We start from the raw sequence: 16462 nt of genomic DNA on the forward strand, positions 1-16462 counted from the left end.
AGGCTGCCCTAAGACTTCCTGAGCCCACAGCCGTGTCTAGACACCTTAATATTGTTAAGATGGCAATTCTCCCCATATTGACCCACAGGTTCAGTGCAGTTTCTATCAGAATCACAGCTGCCTCGTTTGTAAATTGACAAGCTGAGCCTAAAATTTAAATGGAAATGCATGGTATCCAGAATAGCCAAAACAATCTCAAAAATTGGAGGAGTCAGTTCCTGATTTCAGAGTTTACTACGGTAATGTGTGTGGTATTGATATAGGACAAAAGAACTTCAGGTTTTAATGACCCCGCTTGTCAGCAGGAAAATTGCCACAAAGACCAGGACGGTGGCCCCATGATACTTCCTTCTTTCATATCGCTTATGGATGTATTAGAGTACCTAATTTGCATCCAGAAGCCTAGCTGCAAGAGATTCTGGCAAATGTAGTTTTTAGTTTTCTAGTTTAAGAAAGCACAACTGGGAGTGTGGAATAGCCATTGGGTGAGTCAATTCACGGAGTTTTTCTCAGAGGTCTGATGACTATTGTATGTCCTCTGTATTCAGAAGTAGGGCTCTAAAAATCTGATGGGAAGCTCTACGCATGAGTGGGGCTTCTTGACTAAGCTTAATTGTGTAACAGTGGAATCATTTCATTGGGAACACCCAGTATCAGTGTCTTCAGGTCTTCTCTCTTGGGCTTTGGCTGCACAGCGTGCTTTGAGCTGAGGCAGATTGAGAGGCGACATCAGCATCTGTAAAAGTCCACTGGAATTCTCCTGCCTTTTCAGTATGGTAGTGCTGCCTTTGGCTGTACCAGGTGACGCCAGGTCTGAGATTCTGTTTTACTCCTTAGAGAATAAACCTTTCCTCTTTTATCCTGGTGAATGAGGGGCCATTGGCCCAGGAACTTGGAGTGCGATCTGCTTTGCCTCTTAAATAGATTTTCATCTAGTCCTACTTCAGAGTACCAGGGTATCTGTTGCTATCAGCAGTATCTGCAGTATAAATTAGGTTACTTCTCACATAGCCCTGTGTCTGGCTTTGGGATTCAGCACTCTTGGGTGGACTAAGCTCGTTTTCACTCATCTAATTTCAGCTTCTAAAATTTTGTTCTTTCCTTGTCAGTTGTTTTCATTGTGAATTTGTTCCTCAGTTGTTTAGTTGTGTTTCTGGAAGGGGTAATAGTGGAGTAATGTCTAATGTGCCATTTTTACCCAGAAGTCACATCAGGTGTTCTTGCAGCACTGTGTACTTTTTTGTCTTTCTTAGACAAGAAAGTTGCTGACAAGTTTGATTTGTTAAGACAATTTTGTGTGATTGATTGATTCCCTTATTAGAGTGGAACTCTCTGTGGACACGGCTAGTGTCTGATTTTGCTTCTTCTTGTATCAGCACATTTCCTGCACTCTCTAGGCTCCCCCAAAATAATTATTGACTTAGTAATAACCATTTTTGTAGGAGACTATTTTCCTATAAGATTGGGTTGCATATAACCCATAGAGGAGCAGTGAAATAACTAATGATACTAGTAACTGTATTGTTGGCTAAAATCTGGGTTTGAAAAGTGCTTTTCTGATGTGAAAAATGGCTATTGGCATAAAATCAGTCTCTTTCTGACCACACTATATAAAGTGATCACCCTCCCCTCTTCTCTCTCTCTCTCTTTTTTAAAAATAAATTTATTTATTTTATTTATTTATTTTTGGCTGTGTTGGGTCCTCGTTGCTGTGCGTGGGCTTTCTCTAGTTGCGGCAAGCGGGGCTACTCTTCGTTGCGGTGCGCGGGCTTCTCATTGCGGTGGCTTCTCCTGTTGCAGAGCACAGGCTCTAGGTGCGTGGGCTTCAGTAGTTGTGGCACGCGGGCTCAGTAGTTGTAGCTTGCGGGCTCTAGAGTGCAGGCTCGATAGTTGTGGCGCACAGGCTTAGTTGCTCCGCAGCCTGTGGGATCTCCGTGGACCAGGGGTTGAACCCGTGTCTCCTGCATTGGCAGGTGGATTCTTAACCACTGCGCCACAAGGGAAGTCCCTCTCTAACTCTTTATTCTGATTTATTTTTCTTCAAAATACTGTTTACCCCTACTGTATAGGTATTTGTTTATTGTTTGCTTCTCCCCAGTATAAGGTACCTTCTGTAAAATCAGATGGTATATTTTGTTCGTTGCTGACTTCCACACACCCAGATCAGTGGCCTGGCATATATAACAAAGTTGTGATTGTTGGTTGTTTTTTTTCCCCAATAAGTCATTTTTTGTTGGGACTTAAACTGTATGTGTCCACTCCCCACTCTTGTGTCTGTTATGTCAGTGGATTTCTTTTGTTCAGAGAAATGGTTCTGTGGTCCAGTGTTGGTCTTATTTAATATTTTTCCTAATTTTAATCTGATTGCAATTAGGGTTTGCCTGATTTTGATTGGGTTGTTGCTAATGTGTTGACTGCTCTGTTTATTGATTGAGTAGTAGAATTTTATTACCACCAGAAATTATCCATTGCAGCTTTTGAGTTTGTTCAGAAGCATATTAGTCTTTTGCTTGTGTCAGAGGAGACCCTTGTTAATGGAATTGTGATAACACGACTTCCTGGAGATTTTGTGTATTAAATTACATTTATCTTAATTGTAGAGAAGTTCATTAATTTTCCATAGTAGAAATATTGTGGATCACATCCCTTCTCCCTTTGGAAGGGAAGATACTTTGAGGACAGTATTGAAGCTGATAAGTGAATGTCAGGGCAAACACATTTAATATGCAGTTTGAGTCTATTATTTTGAGATAGATTACTTAGTTTCAGGACAGAAGGTTTTTGTTTGGGCATATTAATAACCTTTACCTTGAGCCCAAATAAAGTTTATTTTTCCTCTAAAAGTCTGGACCATGGCTAGATAATAAAAATGGCATGTTGATTCTGAACTCTAGGTATGAAGAGAGCCTCAGAAACGGGATTATTTGATAGTCACTTGAATAACTGCACTAGTGTTGAGTGGTGTTCAACTGCCACCAGACAGCTGTTCAGAAGAACCTTGCTGTATATTAACACAGAGCTCAAACAGCTGGGCCTAATTGGCCTGGCTCTCCATGTAGAGTGGGTCTGTTTTGAAGGATTTAAAAATCTTTGTTTTGTGGATATGATTAGAAATAATTTTATTAAGAATGGTTCCTGTTATCTGATTGCAGGTAAAAAACTAAATGGCTTTTCCCTTTCATTCGCTGTAATTTGTTTGTTTTTCTAAATAAGAATGGTCCTGAGGTGAATGTCAGAGATGAGTGCTGAGTTAAGAAAGGTAGCTGGACACAGGCCTTGAAATCATTGGCATGAGTTCTTCTTGTTGGTCTTTCATCTTCCTTTGTAGTCTCATTTCCATCTAGGAGATTATAAATTAGGAAAAACTATCAGTCTGAATTTATTGAGTAGCTACTCTTATATAAGATGAACCTGACAATCTATAATAGCTTCTCAAAATTGCTAAGAAGTTATCTAAGCAGCCAGAGAGTTGCCTAGTGTTTTGCTATAGAATATTATGAATGGGATTTAAAACTGACCTCAGAGTCAGTTTTGGTTTCCGTAAGCTGTTGTTTTATCTGACCTGTGAAGGCAGTCATTTAAAAAATCCAGATATTTGAATTTCTATTTTTTATCTTTAGAAACATGAATGTTTCTTGTCTGTTTTTTTCAGATGTGTAGCTTTTAAAAGCCTGCATTCTTAAGTCTATCAATATTATACTTTGGGTGAATTTTTCCATAAGAATACACATCTCCAACAGATTTTATTCATTTAGCAAGCATTTGGTGAACACAAATTCTTGCCCTTATCTATTCTTGTATATATGCAGTGTAATAATCTTTGGTGGGTTTCATGGAAATGCCATTTAATATCCAAAAATAATTTTGTATACCTTTTTCTAGGTATGTAATTATTCTGTCTCTAAGAGACCATCTAATAATTTAGGTCTCATTTTGAATTGCTTAATGTAACACTTTGTTCTTATATTTCTGTATATGGGAATCAATGAACAAGGACAAAAGTACTTGAGAAAAAAGTAAAAATTAATGGCACTTGTAAAAGAAGGAAGTCAAACCCAAGCATGTGTATAGATCCCATACTGAAAATGAACATGGATTCTTTGTTCACGGGTACATAATAGGTGATTTAGAGAAGCTGAGTTCAGGGACTTTTGTGGCTGTGTTACTAGTTAAACTAGAGAATTAATTCAGCTGAGCGTCTGTGATATATACTGACTTGTATGGTATAAACTGACCAGTGAAATGTTAACAGAAAGGCAATAATTTGCCAATGCCTGATTAATTAAAACTGTTCTGTAATGAGTTTCAGATTATGTCCTAAGTATGTGTTTGTCCCTCCAGTTCTGCTTCTTAATTTTTGTTTCACACTAATTCTTTGTTCCCTGTTTAAGTGGTCAGTCTAATTTTTCAAGTGTTAAAATTACAATATGATTCAAGTAGTTATTATATACTTACTAGGTCTTAAGTTATTTTCTGTGTCTTATATATATGTGGTATGACTTTATTTAAATGCTCTACAATTACTATCTAGCAATGATGCATTTACCCTCATTCATTTTCCAGCAATTCTGTAATTGGTTGCATTTTCTTTCTTTCTTTTTTTAAAAAATATTTATTTATTTTGGCTGTGCTGGGTCTTAGTTGCGGCACGTGGGATCTTCATTCTGGCATGCAGGATCTTTAGTTGTGGCATGTGGACTTCTTAGTTGCAGCATGTGGGCTTCTTAGTTATGGCATGCATGTGGGATCTAGTTCCTCAACCAGGGATTGAACCCGGGCCCCCTGCATTGGGAGTGCGAATTCCTACCCACTGGACCACCAGGAAAGTCCCGGTTGCATTTTCTAATCTCCACTTCCTTATTGGTGGGAGTAGTCTGGAATGGGGTACCCTTAGACAAATAAAGGATACCCTGAGGGAGTGAGAGACTTGAGTCATCTGAACAGAAAGGGTAGTACAGAGTCCTAAGCGAGCAGACACTGAGTTCCAGAGCCAGGTAGTTAAGTGCAGAAGCCAGGGTTGAAATGCTGATCCTAAAACAAGTCAAGTTCAAAGAGTTGGTAAGTTGAAAAACCAAGAAGATTAAAGCAGTGAAGTACAGTGGTATTGCTGGTAGTCAGAGGTGGTCAGGAGTAATTCAGAAAGTAGCAAGTAACGAGTTGCATTTAGGTTAGTCCTACAGGCCTCAGGAGATTATAAGGACAGGTCTCAGATTGTTAATTAGAACCAGGTTCTGTTGGGGAAGTACATCACTGAGGCTATGTCTTTTACTCTTGACTCACTGCTATAGAATGTTAACAGGAATGTAAATGTATCCTTTCCAGCTGATTATTTTTTTTAATGGTCAGATATTTGATTAGACCTGGTTGCTTGCTATGACTGACAGTCAAGCTTACTTGAAATGAAAGCTAATTTTATTTATTTTTATTTATAGATAAGATTTTTTAAATATTTATTTTATTATCATTTATTTTTGGCTACGTTGGGTCTTCGTTGCTGCGCGCGGGCTTTCTCTATTTGTGGCGAACGGGGGCTACTCTTCATTGGGGTGTGCGGGCTGCTCATTGCAGTGGCTTCTCTTGTTGCGGAGTATGGGCTCTAGGCACGTGGGCTTCAGTAGTTGTGGCTCGCGGGCTCTAGAGTGCAGGCTCAGTAGTTGTGGCGCACGAGCTTAATTGCTCCGTGGCATGTGGGATCTTCCCGGACCAGGGCTTGAACCTGTGTCCCCTGCATTGGCGGGCAGATTCTTAACCACTGCGCCACCAGGGAAGCCCTAATTTTGTTTATTAAGGAAGGAAATTCTTAATTAGAATAGAGTGTTAACTACATTTTTTAAAACTTTTTTCCTAGCTGCAATTAAAGTTTTGGTTCTCATGTAAACATCTACAGTAAATCGGTATGTTTTCTGACTTACACTCAGCAGTGTGCACACATGAGAACGTCTCCTTATCTGGAGGTAGGAATAGGCAGGTCAGTAAGTGAACAAATCCAGTTAGGAAATATAGTCAAAGAAAAATGCCAATCTCTTCAGTGATACTTTCTGGTAACTTTGGATTCTTGTCTAAATTACTCTTTGTTCCGGAGCATTGTCAGATGTTACTCTGTGCTTAGGTGATGTGTATTTTTCTATTCATGTGCGAATGTTTTATGATGTCAGTTTTGCAAGTTTCTGCACTTTGACCATGTGCTGGTAATTAGCTCAAGACTTTCTGCATCATTTTTTTTTTAATAAATTTATTTTATTTATTTATTTTTGGCTGCATTGGGACTTCGTTGCTATGTGTGGGCTTTCTCTAGTTGTGGCGAGCGGGGGCTACTCTTCGTTGCAGTGCGCGGGCTTCTCATTGCAGTGGCTTCTCTTCTTGCGGAGCACGGGCTCTAGGCGCGCGGGCTTCAGTAGTTGTAGCACGTGGGCTCAGTAGTTGTGGCTCATGGGCTCTAGAGCGCAGCCTCAGTAGTTGTGGCGCATGGGCTTAGTTGCTCCGCGGTGTGTGGGATCTTCCCAGACCAGGGCTCGAACCCGTGTCCCCGGCATTGGTAGGCGGATTCTTAACCACTGCACCACCAGCGAAGCCCTCCTGCATCTTTTTTTTTATGATAATAAGGGTTTATTTCTCACTCCTATGTCCCATAAAGGCTCAGCTGCCACTCCGTTCCATATCTTCATACTGAAGCCAAGCTGATGGAGTAGCCTCTCCTGGGAACATTTCCTGTCATTGAGACAGAGGGAAAGAAAGATGGGAAACTATGTTCTTAGTGTCACTTCTGCCCACTTTTCATTGGCCAAGTGAGCCTGTAGCTACTCTGCAGTTCAGCAGGGCAGGCTTTTATTTATTTATTTTTGTGTAAGTATATTTATTTATTTTTGAATTTTATTTTATTTATTTTTTTATGCCACAGGTTCTTATTAGTTATCCATTTTACACATATTAATGTATATATGGCAATCCCAATCTCCCAATTCATCACACCACCACCACCACCACCCCACCACTTTCCCCCCTTGGTGTCCATACGTTTGTTCTCTACATCTGTGTCTCAATTTCTGCCCTGCAAACCAGTTCACCTGTACCATTTTTCTAGGTTCCATATATATGCATTAATATATGATATTTTTCTCTTTCTGACTTACTTCACTCTGTATGACAGTCTCTAGATCCATCCATGTCTCTACAAATGACCCAATTTCGTTCCTTTTTATGGCTGAGTAATATTCCATTGTATATATGTACCACATCTTCTTTATTCATTTGTCTGTCAATGGGCATTCAGGTTGCTTCTGTGTCCTGGCTATTGTAAATAGTGCTGCAGTGAACATTGGGGCGCATGTGTCTTTTTGAATTATGGTTTTCTCTGGGTATATGCCCAGCAGTGGGATTGCTGGGTCATATGGTAATTCTATTTTTAGTTTTTTAAGGAAGCTCCATACTGTTCTCCATAGTGGCTGTATCAATTTACATTCCCACCAACAGTGCAAGAGGGTTCCCTTTTCTCCACACCCTCTCCAGCATTTGTTGTTTGTAGATTTTATGATGATGCCCATTCTGGCTGGTGTGAGGTGATACCTCATTGTAGTTTTGATTTGCATTTCTCTAATAATTAGTGATGTTGAGCAGCTTTTCATGTGCTTCGTGGCCATCTGTATGTCTTCTTTGGAGAAATGTCTATCTAGGTCTTCTGCCTATTTTTTGATTGGGTTGTTTGTTTTTTTAATATTGAGCTGCATGAGCTGTTTATATATTTTGGAGATTAATCGTTTGTCCGTTGATTAGTTTGCAAATATTTTCTCCCATTCTGAGGGTTGTCTTTTCATCGTAGTTGCCTTTGCTGTGCAAAAGCTTTTAAGTTTCATTAGGTCCCATTTGTTTATTTTTGTTTTTATTTCCATTACTCTAGGAGATGGATCAAAAAAGATCTTGCTGTGATTTATGTCAAAGAGTGTTCTTCCTATGTTTTTCTCTAAGAGTTTTATAGTGTCCGGTCTTACATTTAGGTCTCTAATCCAGTTTGAATTTATTTTTGTGTATGGTGTTAGGGAGTGTTCTAATTTCATTGTTTTACATGTAGCTGTCCAGTTTTCCCAGCACCACTTATTGAAGAGACTGTTTCCTCCATTGTATATTCTTGCCTCCTTTGTCATAGATTAGTTGACCATAGGTGCATGGGTTTATCTCTGGGCTTTCTATCCTGTTCCATTGATCTATATTTCTTTTTTTGTGCCAGTACCATATTGTCTTGATTACTGTAGCTTTGTAGTATAGTCTGAAGTCAGGGAGCCTGATTCCTCCAGCTCCGTTTTTTCCCCTCAAGACTGCTTTGGCTATTCAGGGTCTTTTGTGTCTCCATACAAATTTTAAGATTTTTTGTTCTAGTTCTGTAAAAAATGCCATTGGTAATTTGATAGGGATTGCATTGAATCTGTAGATTGCTTTGGGTAGTATAGTCATTTTCACAATATTGATTCTTCCAATCCAAGAACATGGTATATCTCTCCATCTGTTTGTATCATCATTAATTTCTTTCATCAGTGTCTTATATTTTTCTGCATACAGGTCTTTTGTCTCCTTAGGTAGATTAATTCCTAGGTATTTTATTCTTTTTGTTGCAATGGTAAATGGGAGTGTTTCCTTAATTTCTCTTTCAGATTTTTCATCATTAGTGAATAGGAATGCAAGAGATTTCTGTACATTAATTTTGTATCCTGCAACTTTACCAAATTCATTGATTAGCTCTAGTAGTTTCCTGGTGGCATCTTTAGGATTCTCTATGTATAGTATCATGTCATCTGCAAACAGTGACAGTTTTACTTCTTCTTTTCTAATTTGTATTCCTTTTATTTCTTTTTCTTCTCTGATTGCCATGGCTAGGACTTCCAGAACTATGTTGAATAATAGTGATGAGAGTGGACATCCTTGTCTTGTTCCTGATCTTAGAGGAAATGGTTTCAGTTTTTCACCATTGAGAATGATGTTTGCTGTGGGTTTGTCGTATATGGCCTGTATTATGTTGAGGTGGGTTCCCCCTATGCCCACTTTCTGGAGAGTTTTTATCATAAATGGGTGTTGAATTTTGTCAGAAGCTTTTTCTGCATCTATTGAGATGATCATATGGTTTTTATTCTTCAATTTGTTAATATGGTGTATCACATTGATTGATTTGCGTATATTGAAGAATCCTTGCATCACTGCGATAAATCCCACTTGATCATGCTGTATGATCCTTTTAATGTGCTGTTGGATTCTATTTGCTAGTAATTTGTTGAGGATTTTTGCATGTATGTTCATCAGTGACATTGGTCTGTAGTTTTCTTTTTTGTAGTATCTTTGTCTGGTTTTGGTATCAGGGTGATCGTGGCCTTATAGAATGAGTTTGGGAGTGTTTCTTCCTCTGTAATTTTTTGGAAGAGTTTGAAGAGGGATGGGTGTTAGCTCTTCTCTAAATGTTTGGTAGAATTCACCTGTGAAGCCATCTGGTCCTGGACTTTTGTTTGTTGGAAGATTTTTTTTTTTGTTGGAAGATTTTTAATCACAGTTTCAATTTCATTACTTGTGATTGGTCTGTTCATATTTTCTATTTCTTCCTGGTTCAGTCTTGGAAGGTTATACTTTTCTAAGAATTTGTCCATTTCTTCCAGGTTGTCCATTTTATTGGCATAGAGCTGCTTGTAGTAGTCTCTTAGGATGCTTTGTATTTCTGCAGTGTCTGTTGTAACTTCTCCTTTTTCATTTCTAATTTTATTGATTTGAGTCCTCTCCCTCTTTTTCTTGATGAGTCTGGCTAATGGTTTATCAATTTTGTTTATCTTCTCAAGGAACCAGCTTTTAGTTTTATTGATCTTTGCTATTGTTTTCTTTGTTTCTATTTCATTTATTTCTACTCTGATCTTTATGATTTCTTTCCTTCTGCTAACTTTGGGTTTTGTTTTTTCTTCTTTCTCTAGTTCCTTTAGGTGTAAGGTTAGGTTGTGTATTTGAGATGTTTGTTGTTTCTTGAGGTAGGATTGTATTGCTATAAGCTTCCTTCTTAGAACTGCTTTTGCTGCATCCCATTTGTCTCTATGGTATTTTTTGATTTCCTGTTTGATTTCTTCAGTGATCTCTTGGTTATTTAGTAACGTATTGTTTAGCCTCCATGTGTTTGTGTTTTTTACGTTTTTTTCCCTGTAATTGATTTATAATGTCATAGCATTGTGGTCAGAAAAGATGCTTGATAAGATTTCAATTTTCTTAAATTTACTGAGGCTTGATTTGTGGCCCAAGATGTGATCTATCCTGGAGAATGTTCTGTGCGCACTTGAGAAGAAAGTGTAATCTGTTTTTGGATGGAATGTCCTATAAATCTCAATTAAATCTGTCTGGTCTATTGTGTCATTTAAAGCTTGTGTTTCCTTATTAATTTTCTGTTTGGATGATCTGTCCACTGGTGTAAGTGAGGTGTTAAAGTCCCCCACTATTAATTGTGTTACTGTCGATTTCTTCTTTTATAGCTGTTGGCAGTTGCCTTATATATTGAGGTGCTCCTATGTTGGGTGCATATATATTTATAATTGTTATATCTTCTTGGGTTGATCCCTTGATCATTATGTAGTGTCCTTCCTTGTCTCTTGTAACATTCTTTATTTTAAAGTCTATTTTATCTGATATGAGTGTTGCTACTCCAGCTTTCTTTTGATTTCCATTTGCATGGAATATCTTTTTCCATTCCCTCACTTTCAGTCTGTATGTGTCCCTAGGTCTGAAGTGGGTTTCTTGTAGACAGCATATATATGGGTCTTGTTTTTGTATCCATTCAGCAAGCCTATGTGTTTTGGTTGGAGCATTTAATCCATTCATATTTAAGATAATTATCGATATGTATGTTCCTATTATTTTCTTAATTGTTTTGGGTTTGTTTTTGTAGGTCGTTTTCTTCTCTTGTGTTTCCCACTTAGAGAAGTTCCTTTAGCATTTGTTGTAGAGCTGGTTTGGTGGTGCTGAATTCTCAGCTTTTGCTTGTCTGTAAAGCTTTTGATATCTCCATCGAATCTGAATGAGATCCTTGCTGGGTAGAGTAATCTTGGTTGTAGGTTCTTCCCTTTCATCACTTTAAATATGTCATGCCACTCCTTTCTGGCTTGTAGAGTTTCTGCTGAGAAATCAGCTGTTTACCTTATGGGAGTTCCCTTGTATGTTATTTGTCGTTTTTCCCTTGCTGCTTTCAGTAATTATTATTTGTCTTTAATTTTTGCCAGCTTGATTACTATGTGTCTCAGTGTGTTTCTCCTTGGGTTTATCCTGTATGGGACTCTCTGTGCCTCCTGGACTTGGGTGGCTGTTTCCTTCCCCAGGTTAGGGAAGTTTTCAACTATAATCTCCAAATATTTTCTCGGGTCCTTTCTCTCTCTCTTCTCCTTCTGGGACCCCCTAATGCGAATGTTGTTGTGTTTAATGTTGTCCCAGAGGTCTCTTAGGCTGACTTCATTTCTTTTCATTCTTTTTTCTTTATTCTGTTCCGCAGCAGTGAATTCCACCATTCTGTCTTCCAGGTCACTTATCCGTTGTTCTGCCTCAGTTATTCTGCTATTGATTCCTTCTAGGGTATTTTTCATTTCAGTTATTGTATTGTTCATCTCTGTTTGTTTGTTCTTTAATTCTTCTAGGTCTTTGTTAAACATTTCTTTCATCTTCTCAATCTTTGCCTCCATTCTTTTTCCAAGGTCCTGGATCATCTTCACTATCATTATTCTGAATTCTTTTTCTGGAAGGTTGCCTATCTCCACTTCATTTAGTTGTTTTTCTGGGGTTTTATCTTGTTCCTTCATCTGGTACATAGCCCTCTGCCTTTTCACCTTGTCTGTCTTTCTGTGAATGTGGTTCTTGTTCCACAGGCTGCAGGATTGTAGTTCTTCTTGCTTCTGCTGTCTGCCCTCTGGTGGATGAGGCTATCTAAGATGCTTGTGCAAGTTTCCTGATGGGAGGGACTGGTGGTGGGTAGAGCTGGGTGTTGCTCTGGTGGGCAGAGCTCAGTAAAACTTTAATCCACTTGACTGCTGATGGGTGGGGCTGGGTTCCCTCGTGTTGGTTGTTTGGCCTGAGGCAACCCAACACTGGAGCCTACCTGGGCTCTTTCTTGGGGCTAATGGCGGACTCTGGGAGGGATCACGCCAAGGAGTACTCCACAGAAGTTCTGCTGCCAGTGTCCTTGTCCTCACGGTGAGATGTAGCCACCCCCCCCACCTCTGCAGGAGAACGTCCCACACTAGCAGGTAGGTCTGGTTCAGTCTCCCCTGGGGTCACTGCTCCTTCCCCTGGGTCCTGATGCGCACACTACTTTGTGTGTGCCCTCCAAGAATGGAGTCTGTGTTTCCCCCAGTCCTGTCGAAGTCCTGCAATCAAATCCCACTAGCCTTCAAAGTCTGATTCTCTAGGAATTCCTCCTCCCGTTGCCTGACCCCCAGGTTGGGAAGCCTGACGTGGGGCTCAGAACCTTCACTCCAGTGGGTGGACTTCTGTGGTATAAGTGTTCTCCAGTTTGTGAGTCACCCACCCAGCAGTTGTGGGATTTTATTTTATTGTGATTGCGCCCCTCCTACTTTCTCATTGTGGCGTCTCCTTTGTCTTTGGATGTGGGGTATCTTTTTTTGTGAGTTCCAGTGTCTTCCTGTCGATGATTTTTCTGCAGTTAGTTGTGATTCTGGTGCTTTTGCAAGAGAGAGTGAGAGCACGTCCTTCTACTCTGCCATTTTGAACCAATCTACCTGCATCATTTTTAATGAATGAAAAATAATAATACAACTAGAAAACTATGACAACAGTTATGTTCAAGATGTTAACTTGCTGCTTGGCCCATGTTTGTCCTTGTTGTGCTTATATGGCATATAAAACTTACTGATTTGTGGCTTCTTAGCAGATGGAGACTTGAGTGTAAGCAAAAATTTTTTTCATGACCCATCTAGCTTCGGAAATTGGCAAGGTAATAGGGAGAACATCTAGGAATGTGAATTTTAGAGATTATAGAAGTGTCACAGTTATTTTTTCTTGTGGGAAAAGATGTGATATTTTACATCGCATAAAAAAAGCAGAGTGAGTTTTTGGGGTGAGTGTATGGGGGATTTTCATTTAACAGTTACCAAAACACTCATTGTCTACAGGTTGTCTATACAGAAGATAGAGGAATAATATGTCATGGCCATTGACCTCAAAGAGTTCTCAGTCTCTCCAGGTAGCTAAGTATATCCACAAATAGATAGGATCAGTATGGTAAGTGTAATATAAGTATGTGCAAGGTGCAGAAGTAGTTTTCGACTGTTCCCTCAAGCCAGGGCGTATAAGGGGTTAGCTTTTATTTGTAATTTTAAGCACATTTCCAACTTCTGATGTATATCTGCTTAATTTGTTCAGTAATGTAAAAGTTACAACTTTAAGAAAGAATTTATAATGGAACAATTTATATTTTTACAGAGTGACAGTGGTATAAGTGACTAAGAACTTGACATAAGATTTCAGCTGGTACCATTGCAGGGCTGGAGGGTACCTATCACAATAGGATAATAGCATATCCTACTCATCCCCTTAGTCCACCACTCCTTGTCTTACCTGGTCTTGATTTTTGTTGAAGAAATCACCATATTCTAGCCATTTAGGTGCACTGTCCTAATTTTTGGCTTCTCAAATTTCCTACACTCCACAAGACTATTGCGCAGTAATTTCACTTGTGCTACGACATTCTGAATTTGGAATCATGACATGTACTATTATCTATTAAGCCAATGAAATCAAACAGACAGAACATGCAGTAGCCAGTAAAATTGGTGTGAATTTTCTTTTTTTTTTTTTAATTCAGTATCCTTGGTGGGCCATTTTGGTTTCTGGGAAGCACAGGTTCACTCTCCTGCCTTGAGGCACCATGTTGAGAAGCACCACATTATGATCTGAGACTTAAATATTAGACAGTGGTGCAGTAGGATTTTTGTAACTGTTAAGTAAGTAATTTTGAGTAAGTAGCTTTTGTAAATATTGTATAATTCTCTATAAAATATGATTTTGTTTTAAAACAGAATGTATTATGGTATTTTTCCCTGCCAGCTCTGGTCATTTATATAGTGAGGTAAAGTAATAGCTCCTCCACAAGCACTGATTCTTTTCTATGGTGTTCCTAGCTTTCAGACCCAGCACTTGTATGAACTAGGCATTTTTGTTACAAAGTAATGACTGTGTGGAATCTTTTTTTCCCCAACAGTTGATCACCCCCCCCTCCGCCTTCCTAAACAAAGTCTTCAGGGAAAGGCTGCCATCTTGTGGTTTTTAAAAATACAGGATTTAAGAAAAAAATTATTGTGATATGACTGCTGAGATTTTATGTGTGTACGTAGTTGTTGTATAATACTAAAATGAGTAAGAAATGAGTACTATTAAATCTTCTCTTCAAACTACCTTTGCTTATCCTTTGGATAGTTCTTTTCTTCATTTTATTATATTACAATATTTTTTAAAAGTTCTGTTAACTAAAGATTCCTCTGTTAAGCCCACTCTCAAACATCAGTAGTAGAAATACTTGTCTGTAATATCAGTTTTAATTAAGAACAGCTATCAAGAATTTTTATGTTATTAAGGCTTTTCCCATGTGACTAATTAATGATAATGAACTTATTTGGATTAAAAAATACTGATCTTTAAAATATAATTATTTGACAAAATATATCCTAAGGAACCTTAATTTTATAATGTAGAATTCCATTTAATAAAAAGTGATATTTAGAAGTAAAAGAAACCTTAATTTGAGTTTCATTCTTGGGTAGTTAATAGTATAAACAGAAAAAATTAACTTTTCTTCAAAATACTAGGAAACCCCTTATTTGTAGTTAAGGAAATTTTAAAATCACCTCTTATGTAAGAAATGGAAACTACTTGCAAGCTTGGGGTCAGTTAATTCTTAGGTAATGTCAAAGGAGTTTCTGTATATCATCAAGTCATAAAATTATTTTTTAAAGTAACTTTTCATTTTCACTTATTTAATCTCATCGTTTATCTTGATTTATGTCTCCTGTACATCTTGTTTTATAATATTCATTGTATTTAAAAATAGTAAATTTCCATTTCTTCAAAAATGTTTTAGTGAAGCATATAGATACCTCTTTATAGAAAAAGGAAGACTTGTGTTCTCCCTCAGAGACAACCAGGATTCTGGTACGTTGGGCCTATGGACATTTTAGACCTAGAGTCATTCCTAATCAGGGAAGGGAAATCACTGAAAGAGAAAGTTATCATTCACAAAAAACTCTAGATATAGTGCTCCTGAATTGCTCCTGTAATTTTAGTAGGTTATGGCAGCCTTTATTTAAATTGCCTCTTCTTTTATTTCCCCCTTAAGCAGGGAGGGAGAAGGCTTCAAGTCAGAGGTATAATTTGATTTCTTGCACTTTTTCAAATGTCTTACAGTTATGCTAAGAAAGAATCTGATCTTAATGGAGCCCAGATCAAGCTTCGAGAATACGAAGCAGCATTGAATTCGAAAGATGCAGCTCTGGCTACTGCACTTGGTGATAAAAAAAGTTTAGAGAGCGATTTGGAGGATCTGAAGGATCAGATTGCCCAGGTAAGGTAAACTCCGCTCTTGAGCCGTATTTGGCAGGTTAATTGCCCCATCTGTCTTGATTGATTGATTGTAAAATTTATTTTATGCTTTTTATTTTAAAAAATTTATTAAGTTATTTTGGTTGGTGGTTCACCTGCAAGGATAGCCTTGAACCAGCTAGCATGTAAAGCACCCTCACCTCTCAGTCCTTGTGTCTGGATTACGCAGGTCTTGTTGCTGCTCTCTGTCCTCTCTGTTGTGCTTATGCTCATTCTGTTTCTTGCTCTCACAGCCTATTTCATTATTGTACCAAAATGCAAGGTAAGAAGAGGGAAGGTGTCGTAATGGTGCTCTGCACACAGGAAAAATTGAAAGTGGTAGCCAAAATCGTTGGTTTGAGTTTTGAAATATAAGTCATAGGTTTCTGTTCATTCCCTGTTGCCGTTTACCAAATTTGAGAGGTGTTTTGATGTGACACTCTGTGGGTGGGACCAGCAGTTGAACCCACAGTTCTGTGATAAATGTTATCATGAGGGACTTTCATACATTAACAGATATATAGAAATTGTAATACTTGATTTGATTCAATCCGTAGGTATCTATTAAATTCATTGCTGAATGGTTGCTGTATAATTTTTATTAATTCTTTTTTCTTATATTAGTTGGAAGCCTCTTTAGCTGCTGCGAAAAAACAGTTAGCAGATGAAACTTTACTTAAAGTGGATTTGGAGAATCGCTGTCAGAGCCTTACTGAGGACTTGGAGTTTCGTAAAAACATGTATGAGGAGGTAATTATATATAATTTTATTTTTTTTAAAGACTGGAGGGATGCCAAAAGGCTTTGTTATAAGCTATACGTATGAAAAATGGGAAGAATTTTGTAGGCAAATTATTTAAGGCACTGCTGCTAAA

The 16462-nt window shown here is 38.2% G+C and overlaps 1 protein-coding gene across 1 annotated transcript in view; it reads left to right on the top strand.

Annotated features, from left to right (window-relative positions):
• Positions 1-16462, top strand: part of LMNB1 (lamin B1) — a 66923-nt gene that overhangs the window by 17156 nt on the left and 33305 nt on the right. The window contains exons 3-4 of the mRNA XM_061188110.1: positions 15415-15571; positions 16213-16338. Coding sequence (XP_061044093.1) covers positions 15415-15571; positions 16213-16338 — 283 coding nt within the window. The remainder of the gene's footprint in view (positions 1-15414; positions 15572-16212; positions 16339-16462) is intronic.

Source organism: Eubalaena glacialis, chromosome 4 (genome assembly GCF_028564815.1).
Source record: "Eubalaena glacialis isolate mEubGla1 chromosome 4, mEubGla1.1.hap2.+ XY, whole genome shotgun sequence".
In the NCBI taxonomy this organism is placed as follows: Eukaryota; Metazoa; Chordata; class Mammalia; order Artiodactyla; family Balaenidae; genus Eubalaena; species Eubalaena glacialis.